Source organism: Nycticebus coucang, chromosome 7 (assembly GCF_027406575.1).
Source record: "Nycticebus coucang isolate mNycCou1 chromosome 7, mNycCou1.pri, whole genome shotgun sequence".
Lineage (NCBI taxonomy): Eukaryota > Metazoa > Chordata > Mammalia > Primates > Lorisidae > Nycticebus > Nycticebus coucang.
In genome coordinates, this window is record NC_069786.1 from 64408914 (window position 1) to 64432376 (window position 23463).

Below are 23463 nucleotides of genomic sequence, written 5' to 3' on the forward strand. Positions count from 1 at the left end.
CCGGCTAGCGCACAGACGGTAATAGGGAGGGAAGCGGGTGGACACGCACAGAGCAGACGCACACTCACTGGCTAGCGCACAGACGGTAACAGGGAGGGAAGCGGGTGGACACGCACGGAGCAGGCGCACACTCACTGGCTAGTGCACAGAAGGTAATAGGGAGGGAAGCGGGTGGACACGCATGGAGCAGATGCACACTCACTGGCTAGCGCACAGACGGTAACAGGCAGGGAAGCGGGTGGACACGCACGGAGCAGACGCACACTCGCTGGCTAGTGCACAGACAGTAACAGCAGGTAGACACACACAGAGCAGACACACACTCGCTGGTTAGTGCACAGACAGTAACGGGGAGGGAAGCGGGTGGATACACACAGCAGACACACACTCACTGGCTAGTGCACAGACAGTAACGGGGCAAAGCAGGTGGACACGCATGGAGCAGACGCACACTCGCTGGCTAGGATGCTGAGGTTAAAGGATTCACAATAGAGAAAATCCCAAAATTCCCGCTTGTGAATTCTGAATCCACTTCCAGGGTCCATGAGGACACATTTTGCTATAATTTACAAAGACCTAGATGCTCAGTTTTTCCTGGACTGCTGCAAAACGCGGGATTATAGGTAAGATTCCCGCCTCCTTCTTTTCCCGTCTGTCTTTTGAAGATTCCCCGTTCCTCGGATAATTGTCGTGGGTCCCTGTCCCCTTAATCGGAAATGTACACTGAAGAGTATATTAACCAATTTTGTTACAGTCTATAATCCAGACTTCTCATCAATTTAGAAAACCTTTTCATAAATGTGTTCATAGTAATGAACTTCATGCCATTTCATTTTATTTAGTTCATAAAATGACGAAACCTTTGCTCCCTAAATTCAGATGATCGTTTTTTTCTTTTTCAATCCACTCCTACCGTACCCTGTCCCATTCACTATTTCCTCCCAGTCTTAGATATTTAGTTCTGGTTCCAGTAGAGCAGTGGTTCTCAACCTTCCTAATACCACAATGTATTTTCATTGTTAAAAAGGGGTCGCGACCCACAGGTTAAAAACCGCTGAAATAGGGGATAAGGCAAGATGCTTTCTCAATCTAATTCCCTTTCAGCTTTAAGACCACTAATAGGAATAAACTAAGCTGGTGTTTCAATAGTACAACTGGATGAAATTTTCACAGCATCTACCAAAAGTGTCAATCTAATACCATTGCCCTGGCCACCCCAATTCTAGGTATTGATCCCACAGAAATATTGAAAACCTAGAAACTAAGAAGTTCATCAACAAAAGAATTGGTTAAGTAAATTAAGGTGCATCCATAGAAAAGAAATGGATTCAGAATAGGCACTTCTTTATTTTTGAGACAAAGTTTCACTCTGTCACCCAGGCTGGAGTGCAGTGGTGTCTTCATATCTCACTCCAACCTTCAACTCCTTGGCTCAAGAAATTCTCTTGAGAATATTCAGCCTACTGAGTAACCGGGTCTATGGGCCTCAGTATTTCATGCACCTAATTTTTCCATTTTTGTAGAGACGGGGGTCTTGTCTTGATGGTTTCCAACTCCTGACCTCAAGGAATCCTTCTGCCTCAGCTTCCTAAAGTGCTAGGATTACAGGCATGAGCCACCGTACCCAGCCTCGGAATAGGCATGTTTTAAGTGAGGGAGACTTCTGTGTCTACCTCACATATTTATAATGTGGGGTTTTTTTTCTCTTTTTGTTTTTTTGGAGATAGAGTCTCATTATGTCACCCTTAGTAGAGTACCATGGTGTCACAGCTCACAGCAACCTCAAACTCTTGGGCTTAAGCGATTCTCTTGCCTCAGCCTCCCAAGTAGCTGAGACTACAGGCGCCTGCCAGAATGCCCAGCTATTTTTTTGTTGTAGCTGTCATTGTTGTTTAGCAGGCCCGGGCTGGGTTTTATTTTTATTTTATTACTAAAAATATACACAAAAAATATACAGAGGTAAAATATTCAAGCAATATAGTGTATTAATTTGTAGAAGTAAAAATTTACAATTTGCACAAGAATCTGTATAGTTACCATATCACATGCATAATTATTACCTTTTTGAAAAATATATACATACATGCACATATACTTGGTAAAAGATCTGGGCCTGGAGTGATGGCTCACACCTATAAACTTAGTACTTCAAAAAGATGCTGGAAAGTCACTTGAGTCCAGGAGTTTGAGACCAGCCTAAACAACATAAGGAGACCCCATTTCTACAAAAAAAAATTTTTTTAATTAGCCAGGCTTGGTACGTATCTATGGTGGTACATACGCCAGTATGTACATACCAGCAAAATACTGGGGTCAGCAAATTAGGATTGGCTGGGCTGGGCACTTCTGCAGTGCAGGGTCAGTTCCATGGTCAGCTCTGCTGAGGCTGCCTGTTGTGGATGCTCTCGCTTGTGTGTTTGGTAGTTGATGGCGACTATAGGCCAGCCTCACTTTCCAGTGACTTCTCATCCTTAAGGGGGTTTGCCTATGCTTTGTTCCTTGGCTACAGCAACATTGCAAGATTGTGAAAGTGAGGCTGCAAGAACTCTTGAGGCCTAGGTTTCTGAGGCACAGTATCACGCTGCCACATTCCATTGGTTAAAGCCCATCACAAGGCCAGCTCACATTTCAGGGGAAGGGACAGAGATTTCTTTTCTTGCTGGGAGGAGTGGTAGAATTACATGGCAAAGCCACACTTGTACAAGGGAGGGAGGAATTCTTACTGCCTTCTTTGCAAACTCTTTGCCACAGCCTCTTTATTTAGCGCAAGGATGATGAATGTACAATGTTTGTCATTCATTTAACTTTTGTTTTTAACTTGTGGTAGGGGGAACCAATTACCCAAACTCCTTCACCCTGATGGTGGCACTGTTGTTGATTACAGGTTTCGTAGACTAATTTGCTATAACCATCAGGATGTTTTTTGCTATAAAGGGGGCTTCTGGAATGTACAGCTTGCTAAAAGATCTAAAGATGTCGATTCTAATGTGACATTTGAAAGGCAGAGGGGAGGGGTGTGCATGTGTAATGCTGATCCTTTTTTTAGCCTTTAGGTGTTTTCTTCCAGGCTGACCTTGTTAAAACTCAACATCACATTAAAAATATAGATTGCACGCATATGTTAAGTATTTCTCCTGCCACCTGAACTAGATGTATCACAGCCCTAAAATTACCGTGTTGTCCATGCAATGCCCAATTTAAAGGTAGATTGTTGCTTCAATAATTGAGAAAGTTTCTTTACTTTGAAATTAACCCAGAAACATTTTACTGCCTGTCTTATAGTCAATTTTTTAAAAACAATTGTTAACCTGTGAGGATAAAAAGGTTAGAAGCCTAATAATAGTTTTGACAGAATTCACCCATTTTCTTTAGTTTATTGTATGCCACTGGCAGAATTAATAGAAAAAAAGGGAGATGTGCCATTATACCTTTTATTAAATTGTAAAGTCTTCTGGAAAAGTCTCTGTCATAAAAATACTACATGCTTTTTGATGTGGAAAGAGGGCTGTTATCTCTATTAAGTTAGAGATTTAAGTGTTCAATGACTTGTTTTTTATTGCAAGGGGGAAACAGATCTGAACGTGGAATCAGACTCGTGTGGTGTCATTTCTGTGGTTGGCCAGAGTCCTTGCCTCACATAAAGAAAAAGCACTGAGAAAAAGACGTTACCTAGCCCTCCTAGGGTATCAAAAATTCGAAGCTCATTTAAATTTCCCAGATATTATATAAGCAATCATAGATGTCCACTGTGGAAAACTTGTATAATACAACTGAGTAAAAGGAGAGACTGTCACCAGTAACCTCATCATCTAATCTAGCTACTGTCTGAATTTTAGTGTAGCCAAATTACGGTGAGCCACTATGCCCAGCCTATTTCTTGGGAATAAGTCTAGCTACTGTCTGAATTTTAGTGTAGCTGAATTACAGTGAGCCACTATGCCCAGCCTATTTCTTGGGAATTTGATGTATACACTGATAGTCAAACCTACTTTATGATTACTGGAAAGAGTATATAAAAAATATTTTTTTCTCCCACTTAAATGGTTTTGAATCACAGAATACATCTAATACAATCTAAGCTTAAGGTCTATGTTACAATTTCTTACAAGTATCTCTTATTCTTTGCCTTTTGTCCTTTGGGGACCATTAAGCTGATACAGGGAATGTCTGAATCCATGATCAGAGAACTGAGCCCTTCAGTTTGTCAGAGGCACCCTACAAGGCAAAGCTTCGAAAGAAGCACCAAACTCAAAGAGAAGCTGCTGCTGAAACAGTCTCAGAAAAATCACATGTCCTCACTGGTTCCCTTGCCTTGACTCCTTGTCAAACCCTGCAAACTTGGATATGGCCCCACGTTCTTGTTCTCTCCCATCCCCCAGCCCACCATCAGTTTCTGCTTTTGCTAGCCCTACCTGTACACCGACAGCTTACGGTAATCTCAAACCTCAGTCCTGGATAATCTACTTCTGTGAAACAGTGATCCATAATCTACTAAAAAGAACAGTAAACAAAAGTAACTTTAAACAAGTAACAGCACTGTCAGGCTAAAGAGTTGTTTTGTAAGGTTAAATGCTTATTCCTGTAAAATTACCACTGCTTACCACATTTTTGGAAGTATCTGAAGAGGAGATCAATGTCACTTTAGAAACTTGGTATCATTTCTTCACATGAGGCTGGTGGAAGTAATTAACATAAATAAATAAAAATAAATAAACTGTAGCTAATAAAAACAAAGTGGGCAGTCTCCCACCATGTTCCCTTGAAGGCAACAACACTTTTTGTACATATATAAATTCTGATGATTAATTTTAAAGATTATCCTTCGTATTTTTGTCACTCCCTTTCTTGCAAGTAGCACCGAAAGGCAAAGGAATAGTTAACCTTTTTGTTTTTTAGAGATTTAAAATTCCTAGACTCAAGCAATCCTCCTGTCTCGGCTTCCCAAGTACCACCCAGCTAGACTATTTAATTTTCAGTAACTATGCTCCCCTGAAAATAACTTCATTTTTTAATATGATAGACTACGTGGACAACAGCCTATACAGACTAGCAAGACCAGTGTCTGACAGTAACTTCTACCTACCCTAGTGACTGAGACTTCAGTTATCCCCCTTTTCCTGTAAGGGGGACAGCTGCCTATATGACAGGCTTTAAAGAATAGGACGTGAAATTACAGTCTTCGGAAGCTCTTGCTGCTCATGTGAAAACAATTTAAAAGATGGCTGTAGATGAACTGAGAAGTTCATCGTCTCTTAGCCCTACAGATGGTCCCTTTTTAAACACTGATAAGTATTTATATTAGTAAAGATAAACAATCTAGCCCTGATCTTGACTTACCGCAAAAATACTCCTATTCTTAAATTCATCCTAATGCTCACAATTTGAAACTACACAGGAACATTTTCCCCCACCTGCTCCTATTTCAGCTGCCCAACTACCCAGGAAGGGTGCCCTATTAAAAATGTTTCCACAACTACTCCTGTTTAAGGTCAGGCACTGAGCAGAAGACTCCAAAAACTTGAAAGGGCAAGTACAAGGAAAACTTTAAAAAGGATTACATAGTAAAACATTCTCTGTTACAGTCCCAGTCACTCAAGGAACACTAGATGTGAGAAAAGTACAGACTGTTCCTGAATTGCCCACAATGAAACCTACTAATCTCCCCACGGAGATATTTTTTGTTTTCCATCCCTCACTCATCAATTCCTTCTGCTAAGGAAGCAGGTATCCTACCCACAGTGTGGCTATTAATTTTGAATTTCTATCAAGCTACCAACTTAAATGATGTTTTATTTGCTTTTAGATCTATAACTTAAACCATTAATCCTTTAATCACTCAAATACCAAAATGTTTGTAACTCAAAGGAAAAAAGGGGACTATGATTAAATTCACTGTTTAAGCGATTAAAATTAAGATAGGTATTATTTTTCCCAAACAGGGTTAATTTCAGAACTTGCTTTGTAATTTCATTTTTTTAAACCTACTTAATCAGTTCTTCATAAATACAAAAAGATAAACTGAAGTGATGCTGGCATATCCAACCTCAAGACTCTGAAGTTATTTTTTTAAGGAGATCTAACATTTTGAAACTTCTGAAAATACTGGATTTCATTTGGGTGGAATCTCTGTTTATAGTAATTGCAAGCACATTCCCAGAACGAGTTAAGAGGTAAGATTTAAAACTCACACTTCATAGCAGACATGAATTGGGAGTTTTAAATCATGCTACATTAACCAGTTTGAGGTACACATTCCAAATTGTATATAAAATCAGCACATTGTACCCCATAAAAATGCAGTCATGTACATAGTTATGATCCAATAAGAAAAAGAAAGAAAGAAAGAAACTCACACTTCAAAATTATCTCCCTAGGTCAGCAGAGATATCTGTTTTATCACACACAAGAATAATTCTTCTCTTTAAAATATGAATTGGAGGCGGCACCCGTAGCTCAGTGGGTAGGGCACCAGGACCGACCACATACACCAAGGCTGGCGGTTCAAACCAAGTCCAGGCCAGCTAAAACAAGGACAACGGCAACAACAACAACAACAACAAAAAAAAAAAATAGCCGGGCACCGTGGCAGGTGCCTGTAGTCCCAGCTACTTGGGAGGCTGAGGCGAGAGAATCACTTAAGCCCAAGAGTTTGAGGTGGCGGTCCACTGTGACACCATGGCACTCAACCCAGGGCAACAGCTTGAGACTCTATCTCAAAAAAATATATAAATAAAATATAAAATAAAATAAAATATGAATTGGCTTTCAAATAGGGCACAGAGTAAAAAGAAAAGATTTTAAAAATCAGGTTAGTGGTGCCTGTCTCATTTTTGTACTTCTAAGTCAGTGGCAACACTGGCATGTTATAAAAAGGTGACCTCATACCATGTATCGCTACTGTGATAATATTTAGCCAGGCTTTAAACATTTCTGAGAAATTATCATCCACTGCTGGCCCGTGCAACCTTCTGTGGTGATGCAAATAGTCTCTACCTGCACTACCCAGCAAGGCAAGTCACCAGCCACAATTCACTACTGAGCATTTAAAATGGGGCTACTGCAAAGAAAGGGGGCTGCTATACCCTATTTCTTTAATTTTACTGAATTTTAATTAAAATAGCCACATGTGGTTAGGGGCTACCATGTTAGACAGTGTGGTGCTAGCCCAGGAGTGGGGAACCTGCAGCCTTCAGACCACATGTGGTCTGCTAGGTCCTTAAGTACAGCCTTTGAGCTGAAACCATATTTTACAGAACAAATCCACGGGTTTTTGTTTTTTAGTTTGTTTGTTTGTTTTTTCTTTTGAGACAGAGTCTCACTATGTTGCTCTTGGTAGAGTGCCGTGTCGTCATAGCTCACAGCAACCTCCAACTCTTGGGCTTAAGCGATTCTCTTGCCTCAGCCTCCCAAGTACTGGGACTACAGGCGCCCGCCACAACGCCCGGCTACTTTTTGTTGCAGTTGTCATTGTTGCTTAGCACACCCGGGCCGGGTTCAAACCCACCAGCCTGGGTGTTTGTGGCGGGAGCCGTAACCACTGTGCTACGGGCACCAAGCCCCTTTTATCTTTATTAATACATTTTTGTTCACCTTTTATGTTTTTATTTTTAAAATGAACATATTCAAAATACCAAAGAACAAAATAAATTCCAATGAAATAATCCTCCCAGATTGACCAGCCCAGTGAGAACCTTAGTAAGCCTTCAGGCTAAACTGATGCCTTCAACACTCATGATCCAGTTCTAACTTCCCCTGCCTGACCATGCTACTCCTGCACCAGACTGGCTGGTGAGAGTTTAGGGGCTCAACGGTTATCAGCTCCTGACAGCACTGCACCCACCGTGTTTGTGTTTGAGGTGGAATCTGTGAGCAACTGCACAGCTCCACAGTACCCTTTACTTTCATCTTGCTTAACAGCCCACCAAGTCAAAGATGACCAAGAGAACACTGAAGAAAACAGATTTTTTTTTGTAAAGAGGATTGGGAGTTGCAATATTACTCTGTTTCTGCTAAAGATGAGTTGATTTACTTGCTTTGTGAAAATCAACTTAACATCAAAGAAGTTCACCAGCATCGTAACACTCAAAAGGACCACAGATATTTTAAATTCGAGGAAGATGTGCAAAAGGTTGTACAGCAGACATTAAAAGGTGAAAAGCAAAAGCAAAGATGATTCTTTCAAGCAGCAGTAAGACCTGGAAATAATGCCACTGAAGCAACTTTAAAAGTAGCTAATATAGTTGGGGGGAAAAGGGGAGACATTCAGTGATGTACAAGTTGTCAAAGAATGCATTGTTATAGTTGGAAGATGCTTAGACCCCAATAATGTTTCGAAGTACAGACAACTGCCTCTTTCCAGAGAGCTGTAACTGATTGCAGCATGAATTAGCTTTTAACTTAACAGAACAACGTCATGCAATACCTCAAAAGGAAAATATATGTTATTTAATAGCTTTGGATCAATCAACCAATATTACTGACTCGGTACAGGTTTTGCTTTATTTGGCTCATAATAAAAGATTTTCTTTGCTATGAAAAGATACACACGCTGGGTACTCTCATGAACATGGGGAATACATATTTTCAACAATTTTCAAAATAAATGCCCTGGAAGAAACACATGCCATGAAATTGGACTGAATTTGGTAAATTTAGTAAAGGTATGTACAGACAGCATACCTTCTATGACAGGAAAACATGAAGGTTTTTTGCAGTGGTCCCCAATCTTTTTGGTACCAGGGATTGGTTTCGTGGAAGACAATTTTCCAGGGCCCATGGGGGTGGGATGGTTTCAGTATGACTCAAGCACATTATATCACCACCGCAGATCACCAGGCATTAAGATTGTCTTAAGGACTGTGCAGCCTAAATCCCTTTAAAGCACCATTTACAGTAAGGTTCAGGCTCTTACTGGAATATAATGTTGCTGCTGATATGACAGAAGGCAAAGCTCAGATGGTGATGTGAGCAATGGGGAGCAGCCGTAAAGCTTCGCTCGCTACCACTCATCTCTTGCTGTGGGGCCCAGTTCCTAAGAGGCCACAGACTGGTGCTCATCCATGGCCGGGGAGTTGGGGGCTACAGGTCTACTGCATAGACAAAAAAGGTATTAACAGATCCCGATTCCCTCATTTCTTTCCATTGTATTTTGCATTAGCGAAATCTCTATATTAAAGCTACTAATTTAAGTGACAGTTTGCACAAGTTCTAAGTATTGTTAACTATATTCGTGCACAGGCAACACGGCATGGTCAGTTTTTTTTGTTTTTTTTTTTTGTTGTTGTTGTTTTTTCTTTTGAGACAGAGTCTCAACCTGTCGCCCTGGGTAGAGGGCCGTGGCGTCATAACTCACAGCCACCTCCAACTCGAGCTCAATCCTCTTGCCTCTGTTTTTCTATTTTTCAGTAGAGACAGGGTCTTGCTTTTGCTCAGGCTGGTCTTGAACTTGTGAGCTCAAGCAATCCACCCACCTCAGCCTCTCAGAGTGCTAGGATTACAGGCGTGAGCCACCGCGCCCGGCCAGCATGGTCAGTTTTGTAACATGCTAAAGTTGAGTGGTGAGGTATTCCCTGTGGGTTTGCTACATCATTCTAAAGTGCATTGGCTATCATGGGGACAAATGTTAGCCAAAATTTTCTATTTGTAAAAACAGGTAAGTTAAATTTTATGGAGAATAGAATCAGCAATATGGATTATTAAAAGATTTCTAATGCAGCATTTGTGTGATATCTTGTCAAATCAAAATGACCTGAATACTTTTTTGCAAGGTAAAACTAAAACTAAGTCTACATATGGTATATGGCAACAAATATAAACATTCTGAAAAAAGCTATCTTTTTTCCAAAACAATTCTTCTTTAAAAGGAAATTTCAAACGAACATTTTTCCCACTAAGCAAAGATCACTGATGAGCTGGATGATATATGCAAATGATGAAAAATGTGCAGCTGTTACAGACCCACTAATTGGGGAATACGATGAAAGGGTCAATGCCTTGAGAATCATCACACCATACTCACATTGGCATTTCAACCTCACCTAGTTGATATCATCAAGACACCTAAAGGACAAAACATGGAATTGATTCAGCTCTCAGTAGATGACAGCTTAAAGTCATTGTCTGATGCTAAGAAAGATCTAGTTGAAATATGGAAAAACGCAGAATACCCGTGCCTTCAGCAAAATACCGAAAAATGCTTTCTTGCTTTACAACTACTTATTCCTGTGAATCTGTTTTTCCTACCTAACCCACAGCAAGACATGCTTAAGGTCACAAATGACTGATACCCATTTAGAGGATCATGCTGCCACCAAATATTCAAATGTTTCCCAACACAAACCAGACACGACAAAGTCATTAAAAGGTCAACTTTAAAATTAACAAATCAGTTTTCGAAATTAAGTACATAGTTAGAATTTTTACAAAATAATGTACATTTCTAACTATATCTGATTGAAGTTTCTTGAACGCAGCCTTCTTGGATTACAGTTAAATTAACGTGACTTTCCAACATGCAAAGATGTATGCCATCCCTTCCCACCGCTGTGCCAGCCACTCTTGTAGCAATGCTGTTGTTGCTGCTTGGATTGTTAGCAGCCTGGGAGAAGGGATCTGCCGCTGGGGCAGAAATTTTGCCCCACTAGCAATCAGCCATGAAGTATATTTTTTTCATACACTTTTCTTCACCCATCAAATTGCTGCTCCTCAACCTTACTTTATGACACACACGCGCACACACACCCATCTCCAGCTCACTAACAAAAATTAAAAATATATTGAAATAGACCAGGCAAAAGGTAAGGGCTGAAGTGAAAATATTGTATGTTTACATATCAAACCTAGTTTACATATCAAATATGTAAGTACGTATCAAATATCATATGTAACCTGGCTTACATATCAAATAAACATATATCAAATATATAAGAAATATATATATATTTATTCATATGTATTTATGCTTATATATGTTCATATATATTCAAATATATACTTATTCATATATATTTATATATAGAAATCATTTTAATAAGCAAAAAGAAATGAGATTATTACGCTGATTCCTACATGGTAAATATGTTCTCAGATATGTACTTACTGTTTTAAAATGATAGTTATAAAATTCACTGAATCAATAATATTTCTAATTCTTCCTTCCCACCAACAAGGAAACAATGTGACATAAGTGGAAAAAATACTGAATTAGGGAAGAATGATAAGCCTGGGATTCTACGGACTTTTGGACCACGGGCAAGTTACTTCAACTTAGGCCATTAAAGTATTCAATTATAAAACAAAAGACCTAGAATGGATGGTTTTCTTTGGTCTCTTCTAAAATTGAATTTCTTTATTTTCCCTATATCCTTATGTCATTTCTCACTTGGGAGCTGTCTTCTAAAAGCCAGCACTGACCTGCCATTCCTTACCCTAGAAGCCCCCTTCTGCTACTGCTCTTGTGATTTCTTGAGTCACCCCATAATTAAGCAAAGTGCGATACTGACATTGCCAGTAGAAGAAAGAGAGAAAGGGGTTGGGGAAAAGAGAGAGAGAGAGAGAGAACCAGATGATTTAATTTAAAGTCTAAGTAAGCAACACAAGACAGGTCAGCAGGCACCAACCCAGAAAATATAATCCTTTTTCAATCCCCAAACTAAACAGGGCAGAAGCACTTAGAATGTCCCCGATTACAAACCCTGGTACAAAGTGATGCCACCAGTTCAAAACGAGATCACAAATTCTTCTAAAACCTCAAAGTCTCAGAACTGTCATAAGTCACAGGCTTCTAAAATACTCTGCAAATGAAGATCTATTATTGCTAGGTCAGAAAGCCAGCTATCTGCACCTTCCATCTAGGTTTTCTGGCAAAAAGCTCCAAAAGTGACTAAAAGTTAGAATTCTAAGTTCCATAAAGGTCACAAAAATGTATATTTGGGGGGCTGGGCATGGTGACTCATGCCTGTAATCCTAGCACTCTGGGAGGCCAACGTGGGTGAATCATTTGAGCTCAGGAATTCCAGACCCCATCTCCACTAAAAATAGAAAAACTTGCCAGGTGTTGTGGTGGGCACTTGTAGTCCCAGCTACTTGTGAGGCTGAGGCAGGAGGATTGCTCAAGCCCAAGAGTTTGAGGTTGCTGTGAGTGAGCTAAGATACCACAGCACTCTACCAAGGGCTACAGAGTGAGACTCTGTGTCAAAAAAAAAAAAAAAAATGTATATTTTTACATAAGAGAAGAACCACAGGGGCACCCACAATACTAGGCTTCTGAGAGTTATGCTAAATGCCACTTACCTGGAAGAAGTTCAAAAGTAAAATGAGATAAAACGAATGTCAAGGTCTCTACCACTTTTATCTTAAATACTTTTATCAAAACATATACAAAACATACAATCAATCTAAAGATAAATTCGTTTAATTCCTCAAAGTCCAAGAAGACTCTTAAGGCCAAACCAAAGTTTATTTTCTTTTTTTTTTTTTTTTCCCAAAGTTTATTTTCAAATGACTATTAGGTAAGTGAGACGAAATTTGAAATACATCACCATTTACTTACATTGGATTCCAGAGTATTTATCTAAATCAAATCTAGAAATAAGGTACTACCAATCCATCCTGAAGAACTGATATTTCTCTTCTGCTTTCTAGTTAATCCAAGTCTAAAATGCCTTTTTAATTAATCTATTGAAATTTTGTCTGTTATCAAAAACGTGACCAGTAAATGGCAGATTTCAAAAAAAGCACTTGAAATACTTAAATCACTTCAAGCATCTTGGAGTTGTTTTGATATAATTTAAACAAGATATCCTGGAAGAAAATGTAAAGCCTCACATAATTACATGGGGAATTATATTTAAGTAAGAAAAAAAAACCTTTCCCAAAAAATACACTGTGGAGGAGCTACATCACCTATTAGGTAAGTTGTGACTTAGCATGTATCACACCCACCCTATCACCCTCAGTCCCTTATAAATTCGTAACAACCTGTGAAAGCCACTTCCTCTGCAATTCTACTCTTGCATTTCACCTGTATCCCTGATCTTCCCCAGCGGTCCTCATTTCTACACAGTAAGAGGCCCCAAAGCTTCAAGGTGAGGGGTATATATAAATATAGGAATAGCAAGAGCCAGATCACTGTTACATTTAAGAAAGGAAAGCACTAGAGCTTCTCAAGGAAAGGGCAGTGCCAGACATCCCTACCCACCCTACAATGTCGAAGTAAAGGGAGACAGGAACTGTGGCAGGGAGCTCTGGGTCCTTTAATACTGAGAGGCCATCTCTCAGTCCTGTGCCCTCGGGAGAGCCAGGCCTCTGCCTGCCTACCTCCCCAGCACGGGTGGTGGAACACTCAAAGTGCTTACTCTTGATCTGCGAGGATTAATGAGCTAATTTCTACAGAGTGCTTTAAGCTGATTGGCCCAAACACAACTAAATAAGCACCATCATTAACCACAGACGAGATCAAATCCTCGGGATCCAGCCAGGCAGACTTTTAGACATCAGGCAATATTCCCCATCCACAAGGTGGGGAGAGACTATTTGTTCCCAGAACTCAGACCTTCACCCAGAAAACATTTACATAATATTTAATATGAGGTGTGGGACATGGAGAGGAGAGACCCTGTTCTCAAGCAGGAGTTAACAGTCCAGGGCCAGGTTGGGCAAGAAATAACAGCATACAGAGGGAGGACTGCCAGGACTAAAGACCCAACAGAGCCCAAGGAGCAACGAGCTCTAGCAGCAGAGAGTATATCTATGGAAAGAAATCACTATTCAGGGTCTTAGAAGGGAGCCCTGCTCTGGGTGCTGATTACATGGGTGTGTTCAATTCATGTACATGAGCACGCACTTAGATGTAAGTTTGGATATGGACACTTTCCCACACGCGCGTATTATACGTCAATTAAGGTAAAACTTAAAAGGAGAACCAGAGCTCTCTGTTACACAGACCAAAATGGAAGGGAAGGGCCTACAGAGCAGAGAGAGGGAAAACTTGCCTAAAAGAGACAGAACCAAGAAGCTTTTCAGCAACTACAGAAGGTTCCCACTGGCTGGAGAGTCCATCCTGAGACTGAAACGAGGTGGGCTGGAAAGGGAGGGAAGAGACCATTCCCGAAAGGTCTTAAACACCTTGCATTGAATTAATCTTGAAGATGAAGGGAAGCTTACTAAAGGTGTTTAAATAGGAAGGCAACATGATAAAAATTTCTGTATGGTAGTTATCAATTTAGTAGCAATGTATACAGAGCCAGAAACAAGGAACCTGGTTAGGAGGTAATAATCAAGTAAGAATTGATAAGAGCCCGAACTAAACCAGAGGCAGCCAAGCTAGAGTCAGAGACGGGTCAAAGACACCAAAGACGCAGAATACAGTGGAACCTCTGTAAGTTGACCACCCGAAGGACTGTAACAAACTGGTCAACACACACAGGCGGTCCCCATAGGGAACCAGGCCTACTGAACTGACACGTACATGGTGATGCTTGTCCGGTCTCTGAAAATCAGGTCAACTCAGGGAGGTCAGTTATGGAGGTTCTTCTGTATTTAGGTGACCGACTACATGTGGGAGACTGATGAAGATGGGAAAGTGCACGACCACTAGCCTGAGGGGTGTGAAGAATATACACATAGGAGGAACAGGATTAAAACTGAGCTGAGGGTGGACAATGACTTTAATCCTAAGTATGAAGTTCCTGCGAAACATCTGAACAAAAATGTAAGTAAGGTAGTCCAAATACCAGTCTAAAGTCAGGGGGACCCTTGGCCTTTTAGGTGGCTGTGAAGGCTCAGAGAGCTGTGAATCTACAGCCAGGGCAGGCAGGAGAGCAGAGGACGTCCAAAGGAAGGGAGGGTGGGAAGCATGAGCCGCGGCCTCTCGGGAAGGGGAAATGAAAGACAGTGCCTACTCCTGCAGAGACGGGAAGCCAGGGCAGGCCTGCAGAGTCCACTGGCTCTGGCCACAGGAGGCTTGCGGTGACCCGAGAAAGAACAACTTGGGATTGTTGCGGAGAGGCCAGGAGGCCGGCTGCAGCGGGCTGAGAGTAAATGGGAGGTTTCTTCAAACAGATTGGCAGCAAAAGGAAGAAATGAGATAAGGGAGTAGCCAGAGGAGAAAAGAGGGTAAGAGTATTTTGTTTTGTTCTCTGTTGTCATTTAAAGATAAGAGAGAGACTTGAGAATATTTATAAGTGGAGGAGAAAGCACAGTGGGAAGGGAGGAGATGGGGAAGCCATGGTGATGACTTTATCTGAAAACCAGGGCCTCTGTCCTCTCCCTGGCCGGACACGGTGAGTATTCCTTTTAGTCAGCAGCATTTCCTGCCAGCATGGCAGCCTCCGGGCAAACTCAGAGGTGGAAGAAAAGTGCAGTCTGAGCAGGTTGTTCTCAGAGCCCTTTCATAATGGGCCGTTCCTCCCCACAACCGTCCCACAGGATGCTCTCACCACTTGTCAAATAGCCATTTGGCACCTACACCCCTGAGCTGGCCAAATCACCAGGAGCTCTACAGGTCTCTTCATCTTTCCCCCAGCGCAGGGGAGGTGCGAGGTGCAAGGGGAAGCCAGGCCCACACAGGCGACGCGCTCCCCCTGCACGCCCCTTCCAGCCACCCACTGCAGGAAGGAGACTGGGGCAACCTCTCTTCCCACTTCCTCCCTGCTAGAAACCCAGCACAGAAACTCTTCAAGCCACTCCAAAATCTTGCCAGAGACAAGAACACAGGACTGTGTTCTCTCCTGCTAAGTTGAATCTGATTAGCAAATGAAGTCTATAGCAGTCATGGCTAAGACTGAGAGCAAGCTGTGTGCCAGGCACGATTCTGCATTCCGGTGCTTTACGTTCTCTCAAGCCTCACAACCTTATTTTTATCATCTCTGTGTTACCAACAAGGAAACTGAGTACAGACCCATCTAACTAATTTGCTCAAGGTCGCACGCCAGTGACCGCCATTGCAGGACGTGAAACAGACCAGGCCATCTGACTCCAGAGCTGGCACTGCTGCAACTTATTTTCAAACACCATCAAAAAAATGTCATGTAAGACAAACCGCCAAGTGTCAGCGGGAAATTCACAGCGTTATCGGTCACAAATCAAATGCATGAATAAAGTAAAGACTGTAGACCCTTTCTATCAGTTTCTTTTTACCGTGAAATTTTTCCTCTTGTGGTAGTTTGAACAGCACGCTTAGAAAAGCATTTCTATTGGGAATATAATTAATGCCACTGAATTACACACTTAAAAACTATTAAAATGGTTAAAAAAAAGTATGTGCATTTTACAACAATAAAAAAGACAAAAGGAAATTTCTATGTACATTTTTCCCTTTATTGAAAAAAATGAAATGAAATTGAAATCAAAACAAAGCATCTCAGTTGGGTGGCGCCTGTGGCTCAAAGGATTAGGGCGCTGGCCCCAAATGCCGGAGGTGGTGGGTTCAAACCCAGCCCCGGCCAAAAACAGCAAAAAAAAAAAGCATCTCAGGCCTCATTTAGTATTTTCTTTTTTTTTTTTTTAAGCTAACTAATCAGAGAACTGGCGGCAAAAGCAGCAAGGCAGCTTGGGGTAAAGGTCTAGAGCAGATGTCCTCAAACTGCGGCCCGCGGGCCACATGAAGCGGTGTGAATTGTATTTGTTCCCGTTTTGTTTTGTTTTGTTTTTCTTTTGTAGAGACAGAGTCTCACTGTACCACCCTCGGTAGAGTGCCGTGGCGTCACACGGCTCACAGCAACCTCCAACTCTTGGGCTCAGAGCGATTCTCCTGCCTCAGCCTCCCGAGCAGCTGGGACTACAGGCGCCCGCCACAACGCCCGGCCATTTTTTTTTTTGTTGCAGTTTGGCCTGGGCTGGGCCTGAACCCGCCACCCTCGGCATATGGGGCCGGCGCCCCACTCACTGAGCCACAGGCGCCGCCCTCCCGTTTTGTTTTTTACTTCAAAACAAGATATGTGCAGTGTGCATCAGAATTTGGTCATAGTTTTTTTTTTTAAACTATAGTCCAGCCCTCCAACAGCCTGAGGGACAGTGAATCGGCCCCCTGTTTAAAAAGTTTGAGGACGCCTGGTCTACAGCAATGATTTTCAACCGGTGTACTGCTATGCTGCCAAACTTTTTAAAGATCAGTAATAAATTATTTTAGAACAAAGTTCAAAGCACAGTAAGTAGACTTTTGTTTTACTCTTTCTTTTATCAACATAATTTAAGTGTGTCCCGGAAGTTTTAACTATAGGTTCAAGTGTGCTGTGAGATAAAAAAGGTTGAAAAACACTCGTCTAGGGATAAGACGATACAGTCAATGCTCTAGCTCCCTTACCCTGCGGAGATACCACTGTCCTCAAAGAGCCTCTAGCACATCTATAAAAACAGTTATAACCCCTAAACCATAGAAATCTGGAGAAACTCTGAGAGTACAAAGTGGGAATGCCCTGGACTATTTGCAGATCACATTTTAAGAGAGGCTGTTACTCCTTGAAGACCTGGCCATTTGCCCTATTACCTGGGTCTGGGGAAAATGTACCAGATCAGATAAACAAAACCTCCCAAGAAAGAAGTAACAGAGGAACCTCTGTCAAATGATGGCTAGGATTCTAGAAATCAAAATTTTGGCCATCTTTTGTTAAGATGGCAAATTAAGTGTTACTTTCAGATCATTCTATTAAACAAATGACCACCCAGGACAAAAGTGAAGCAACCTCATGAAGTCAATCAATCAAATCGATCAATGAAACTACGCAAAGGCTTATCCTATAAAAAAAATTAAAAACCTAAGAAAATCAAACATTGGGCAAGAGTCTATTTATGTTTCTCAGAGGAAAGATAACAGCACTGCTGGAATTATCTGATTCAAGTACAGAAACTGATACTGTGGTGGCACCAACTCTTTGAAGAAGTTAATTAAGATTGTTCCATTCTATCAGGCGGCGCCTGTGGCTCAGTGAGTAGGGCGCCGGCCCCATATGCCGAGGGTGGCGGGTTCAAACCCAGCCCCGGCCAAACTGCAACAACAACAAAAAAAAAATAGCTGGGCGTTGTGGCGGGCACCTGTAGTCCCAGCTGCTTGGGAGGCTGAGGCAAAAGAATTGCGTAAACCCAAGAGTTAGAGGTTGCTGTGAGCCGTGTGACGCCACGGCACTCTACCCGAGGGTGGTACAGTGAGACTCTGTCTCTACAAAAAAAAAAAAAAAGATTGTTCCATTCTATCATGGACATCCAAGTCAACATTTTCATGATTCACCTTTCAAGCTGTTTATATGTAAGTAGTACTATTAACCACCAATAAATAAATAATTTTTTCAATTGGCATATATTTAAATGCCCCTTATACTTCTAAAGAAGGAATTTGGGGCTGAGTTGAGAGGCAAGGTAAGGAACGAAAATTAATAAAACTGAACAGAGTGTAAACAGGTTGAAAAGCCTCCAAAGAGCATTTACTCATATAGCACTCTTTCAAATAGAAATATTTGAAATCTACTAACACACAGATACTGATGACTGAAAGAAGGAATTTAATATTAATAATTTCACAACATTTTTAACCCCTCGGTAAATATAAAGCCCCCTCCAACAGATTTTGCATCATTTCCAGGTCATGCATAAACTTCTGAACCAGATTACTCCTAAGAGCATTACAATTTCTCCACAGACCTTTTATAACACAAGAACAATACTACCTCAAAGAGAAAACTTTATTTTTAGACTTGCAAAAGCCTGTGTTTATTTTTCTAAAACAAAAGTCAAGCAACTAAAGCTCCTTTGTTTGGATTTTAGTAAACCCAGTCTCTCCTAATCCTACAGGCCCCACTCTCTGCCCAAAAGGAAATGAAGAAAAAGTGCTCTGTGCCACCCTGGAAAGTTAAAACCCGGTGCCTCCTCTGGCTTTCTGCTCAGGCACATCTGAGCCTCCTGCTGGTCACGGTTCACACTGCTGGAGTCATATCATATGACACCTGCCGTATGGCAGGTAGAAGCAAAGGCTGTCAACTGGCATTTACCTTGAAACTGGTTCACTGTTTGAACACTAACTTCTGAGTATAATGTAAGCAAAAGTGCTTAACCACAAGTCCACTCTTACTCAACTAGCATTAAACACCAAAATGGAAATAGGTGATTCTCTATAAACATTTAGCCCTTCTCAAAACCTATTCCACACACACTATCTCTTCTAGGTGTACACATGAGATAAATTTAAAACGCAGAAAAGCCCTTGCCATAGTGTGGACGTGCAAAAATCAGAATAGAATAAGCAGGTGTTTTGTTCTCAGATTCCTCAGGTTAATTTATTTCCACTAAAATGACCGACCCTAATTCACACTGCTGTTACTGCAAACAGAAAGGAGCCCTGCAGTTAATCCCCATTTAACTTAAACTAAGATCTTATTTATTAGTTCACAAAAGTGATCTTATTTTTTCAGAAGGCAAAGCTTGCATTTTAACCCTAATACGTAACCAAATAAGCATATAACTTGATTATAACAAAATTCTTCAAACTTCATGGACCCTATGGAAAACTATTTGGCATATATCATCATTCAAGTTTTATGGCCCATCTACTTCTATGGGGGACAGAGGGATAAGACAGACCCTGGAGAAGTTCACAGCTGGTTAGGTAATAATTAAGCACCTCACAAACTCTTACTCAGACTTCAAAATCCAAAATCCAGCTCAAATATGACCTCTTCTAAGCAACACCCTGCTTCCTTCTCCCTCCCAGGAGTCACTTTCTCCTCTGATATCTCCCAGCACTCACTCATGGCATTCTATAGAATCCATTCCCTCTGTCTAATACATAGTAACTCAATAAGTCATTCAGGGCAGAGATCATTTTTATTATAATTTCTATACTGGGAGCACCTAGCACAAGGCTTGGGGCACAGGAGATCTTCAGAGTTTCTTGAGCAAATAACTACTGGGTTAACACACTAAGAGGTATGTAAAAAAAGAGAAGAAGCCACTGTATTTTGCCCTGTAAGAAGCAGAGGCATCTCAAGGAATATTCACTCTGGCCTTAGAAGATGAGTGAGATTTACTACACAAAGATAGGCACTAAGAATTGAGAAGAGCCTGTGTGTGTGCAAAGGCAGCCAGGAATGGAAGACCAGATGCATCGTAAGCTAGCAGGGGACTCAGGGTACAGCCAAGGCTAGCAGAATATAGGAGAAAGCATGCAGACGGACTGTAAGGGAGCACATATGCCAGGGTGAAGGCTTTTCAGTGAGTGCTGTGTTTTCAGAAGCCCCAAAAGCTATTTAATCCAGGCAGTATGACATAAGACCCAACCTTTGAGTGTCTTTGACAAAACTTATGAAAGATGCAGGTTTTGCCTGCAGACGCCTATTATAGGTTATGTGGAGCTTTTATATCCTAGGTTACTTGACCTGCCTGTCATTTTCTCTCATATTTATGTTTTCTTTCTCTTTTTTTTTTTTTTTGGGGGGGGTTATGCTATTTTTCATTCACCCAGTAGCAAATGATAAAACTCATTTAAACAGATAATGAAATTCCTGTAACTGTTTGAATGTTGTAAAGGAGATAGTGAAGGATTTCTTAAAAGAAAAAATACATAAGATCATTCTGAATTCCTCTCATTGCCATACTTAAATATCAAGATTATGAAAAGGCAATATCCCATTTCAGAGACAATAAGGTTAAAAAGCTGAGGGCCCACTTTACCTGGAGGCTTCCCTAGATGACAAAACTCAAACTGAATGATCCAATAGGGAAGGTTCTACGCAAAGGAACAACACAAATCTCCTGGCAGCCAGGCCCTTCACGTGCTTTTGGCCCACGGAAAAGTAACACCGGCTTCTTACCGTGCGAATTGGGCAGGTTTTTAAAAATGTAAGATAAAGGGATATTTGTGAGCTGACTAGAAGGCATGGAAAGGCAAGGAGCAGATCATCGACAGCCTTGGGTTTCACTCCTGCAGCTCGGCCCCGGACCAGAGGAAAGCACGGGCCCGATGCAGGGCAGAAGGCCAGGGCGCCCGCTTTCGGCTGGTGGCCGGGCTGGCGGGTGGCAGGGTTGGGCGACAGGCGGCGCGCCCTGGTACCAAGGGAGGCGGGTACCCGGCGCTCAGGGTGGAGCGGAAAGCCGGACTGCAAAACCGGAGTGAAGTGGCGGCTGTTATGGAGGGAGGCCAGCCTCCTCTCCATCCTCGGGAAAGAACTTGGGCCTCCGCAGGTTCTACGTGGCCCCGATACCCACAGCGGGAGGGTCACCACAAGAGACAGAGGCGCGGCTGCGCCCGCAGAGTCCCCCAAGACGCGGCCCCCGGGGCGCGGCATGGGGACGCTGGAAGCCCTGGGCGGCGCCCCCGCAACCCCACCCCACCCGCGGGCGCCCGCCCGCGTGGCCACCGGCGACGGGCTGTGCCCCCGGCACGCGGGGGAAGGGATCTGCGGCTGCGTTGCCGGGTCCCCAGCTCCGCGGCCCCGGCGATCCGGGAGATAAAAGTTTGCAGCATGCAGCTCGTCTGCAGTGCGAGTCACATCCGCCGCGCCGCCTCCTGCTGCACCAGCGCTCAGAAAACGAACAAATACATTTAAAAAAAAAAAAAAAAAACTGTTAAGCCGGTAGGCCCCGAAGCCGGGCGCTCTGCCTCCTGGGCTTGCATGCAAGCGAACACAGCATCCCGCGTCCCTCCCGCCCCCGGCCGCGCCTCCCGCCCGGCCTCTGCGCCCGGCTTGGGCTGGCCCCGCCGCGCCCGCCGCACTGACCGATAACCTCCTGCAGCTCGTATGCGTCCCTGCAGATGGGCCAGCCGACGGCCTGCGCCGCCGGGGCCGGGGCCGGGGCCGGGGTCGGGGCCGGAGCCGGAGCCGGAGCCGGGGCCGGCGCTGCTGTCGCGGCCGCTGGGGCCGACGCCGCCGCTGTCACCGGGGCAGCCTGCTGGGGAAGCTGGACGTGCACGGGCGAGCCGCTCGGCTCCGCCATGATGCTGCGGGAGGAGAGCAAGAGGACGCGCCGGCGGCGGACGACCTTCCACTTGAAACTTCCCTTGCCTGGCCGCCGACACCTCTCGGCCGGCGCACGCCCTCCCCGCCCGCCGCCGCCGCCGCCGCCGAAGCCAGCCACGAGGGGAGGGAGTGAGGGAGGCCGAGCCGGGCGGAGGGAGGAGGCAGCGCCGGCGGAGGCGGGGAGGGGAGGAGGCGGCGGCCGCCGCGCTCGCCGCGCGCCCCGAGCCTTGCGCGCGCTTTCCTCGGCCTCAGCGAGGGGAACCGCCGCCCCGCCGCCCACTCCGGCTCGGCTCGCAGCCGGGAGGCGCCCACCCGAGGGCAGCAAGGTCGCTTTGTGTGTGCTTTCGGGGCCCGCGGCCCTAGCCTTCCTTGCTGCCCGGCCGCCTTCCCTGCGCCTTCGCCCCAGACAATTGGGCTCTCTAGAAGGCGCCCCCCTGGGACCCCGAGGGCGGAGTCGTTGAACGGCCGCCAGGTTCGCGGACTCAGAAGTCTCCTACAACTCAAGAGAACCTGAAGTTCAATTTCAAGTCTCTGAGTGAGACACCTACTCGGCGTCCGTTTGTAGGGCGCCACTCAGAGAATAACCCAAGTTGTAACTTTCCAGAGTTTACCTGCCAGTGTCCCTGCCCCACCTCGCCTAATTTAACCGCAGTACTTCTACTTTTTCTTAGTAAATGAAACCTGATTCCTTAGGTCCCTGGCTGTTCCGAGATTTATCATTTGTTCGGAGCCGCTTGGATCCCAAGAAGATGATGTAAGGGGCTATGGAGTTAGAATAATAAATGTAGGAGAGATTTAGATCGTTTACTTCAGATTCTACACCCTTAATAACATGCCGCATTAACCCATTAGGACGCTGAAACTAGACGTCAGGCGTCCCTCTGACAGTGTACTTGGTGTACAAAGAATTTACTGAGGCATAAATAAGATGCGTTGAAAAGTTTTAATTAATTGCTGTTTTTTCAACACCCCTAAAATAACCTCATCCTCATAATTACTGTGGGAAAACCATATGTCTTCCTAATTACAGGTGTCATATTCAACACTGAATGTCTGTGTTCCCAAGATTACACTATTCTTGTCTGGAGCTGAAACGGTGCACAGAACCAGTGGTCACTTTGGCAGAGATTACCTTGTCTGGTGTAGACTACTACGAAAAAAATGGGTAATACTAATAAGTATGGAACAAAACTCCAGGAAAAGATTGTGTCGTTTCCTCTGTCTCCTCAGTTTATGTACAAAGATCTCCTTAAAGCTTTTGAGAGGTAATTCAGAAGAAACCCAGAAATGCATTAGGAGAAAAGTTAGTTGTCTAATCAAAACATCAGTGTCAACTAAAGATGAGGACACATTCTCTCTTAAGAGTATGATGGAACAGTTGGGGTATAGCAACTACCCAGCTCTGGTCTTTGAGCAAAAGCTTGTACTGAACTAAATGTACATTCTTGTATGCAGAGATGTCCAAAAACTGTGTATTGATTTTGATGTCTGTCAAGAAACAGAATCCTTAGTAAACAAA

At 43.3% G+C, this 23463-nt stretch overlaps 1 protein-coding gene across 3 annotated transcripts in view; it reads right to left on the reverse strand.

Moving 5' to 3' along the window:
* Positions 1-22588, reverse strand: part of STK39 (serine/threonine kinase 39) — a 298177-nt gene extending 275589 nt beyond the window's left edge. For 2 of the 3 annotated variants that reach the window (XM_053597700.1, XM_053597699.1), the window contains exon 1: positions 21705-22587. In XM_053597700.1, coding sequence (XP_053453675.1) covers positions 21705-21921 — 217 coding nt within the window. In that variant the 5' untranslated portion in view covers positions 21922-22587. Of the gene's footprint in view, positions 1-21704 lie in introns of all 3 variants that reach the window. The other variant, XM_053597698.1, reaches the window with a different exon arrangement.
* Positions 22589-23463: the final 875 nt, after the last annotated feature.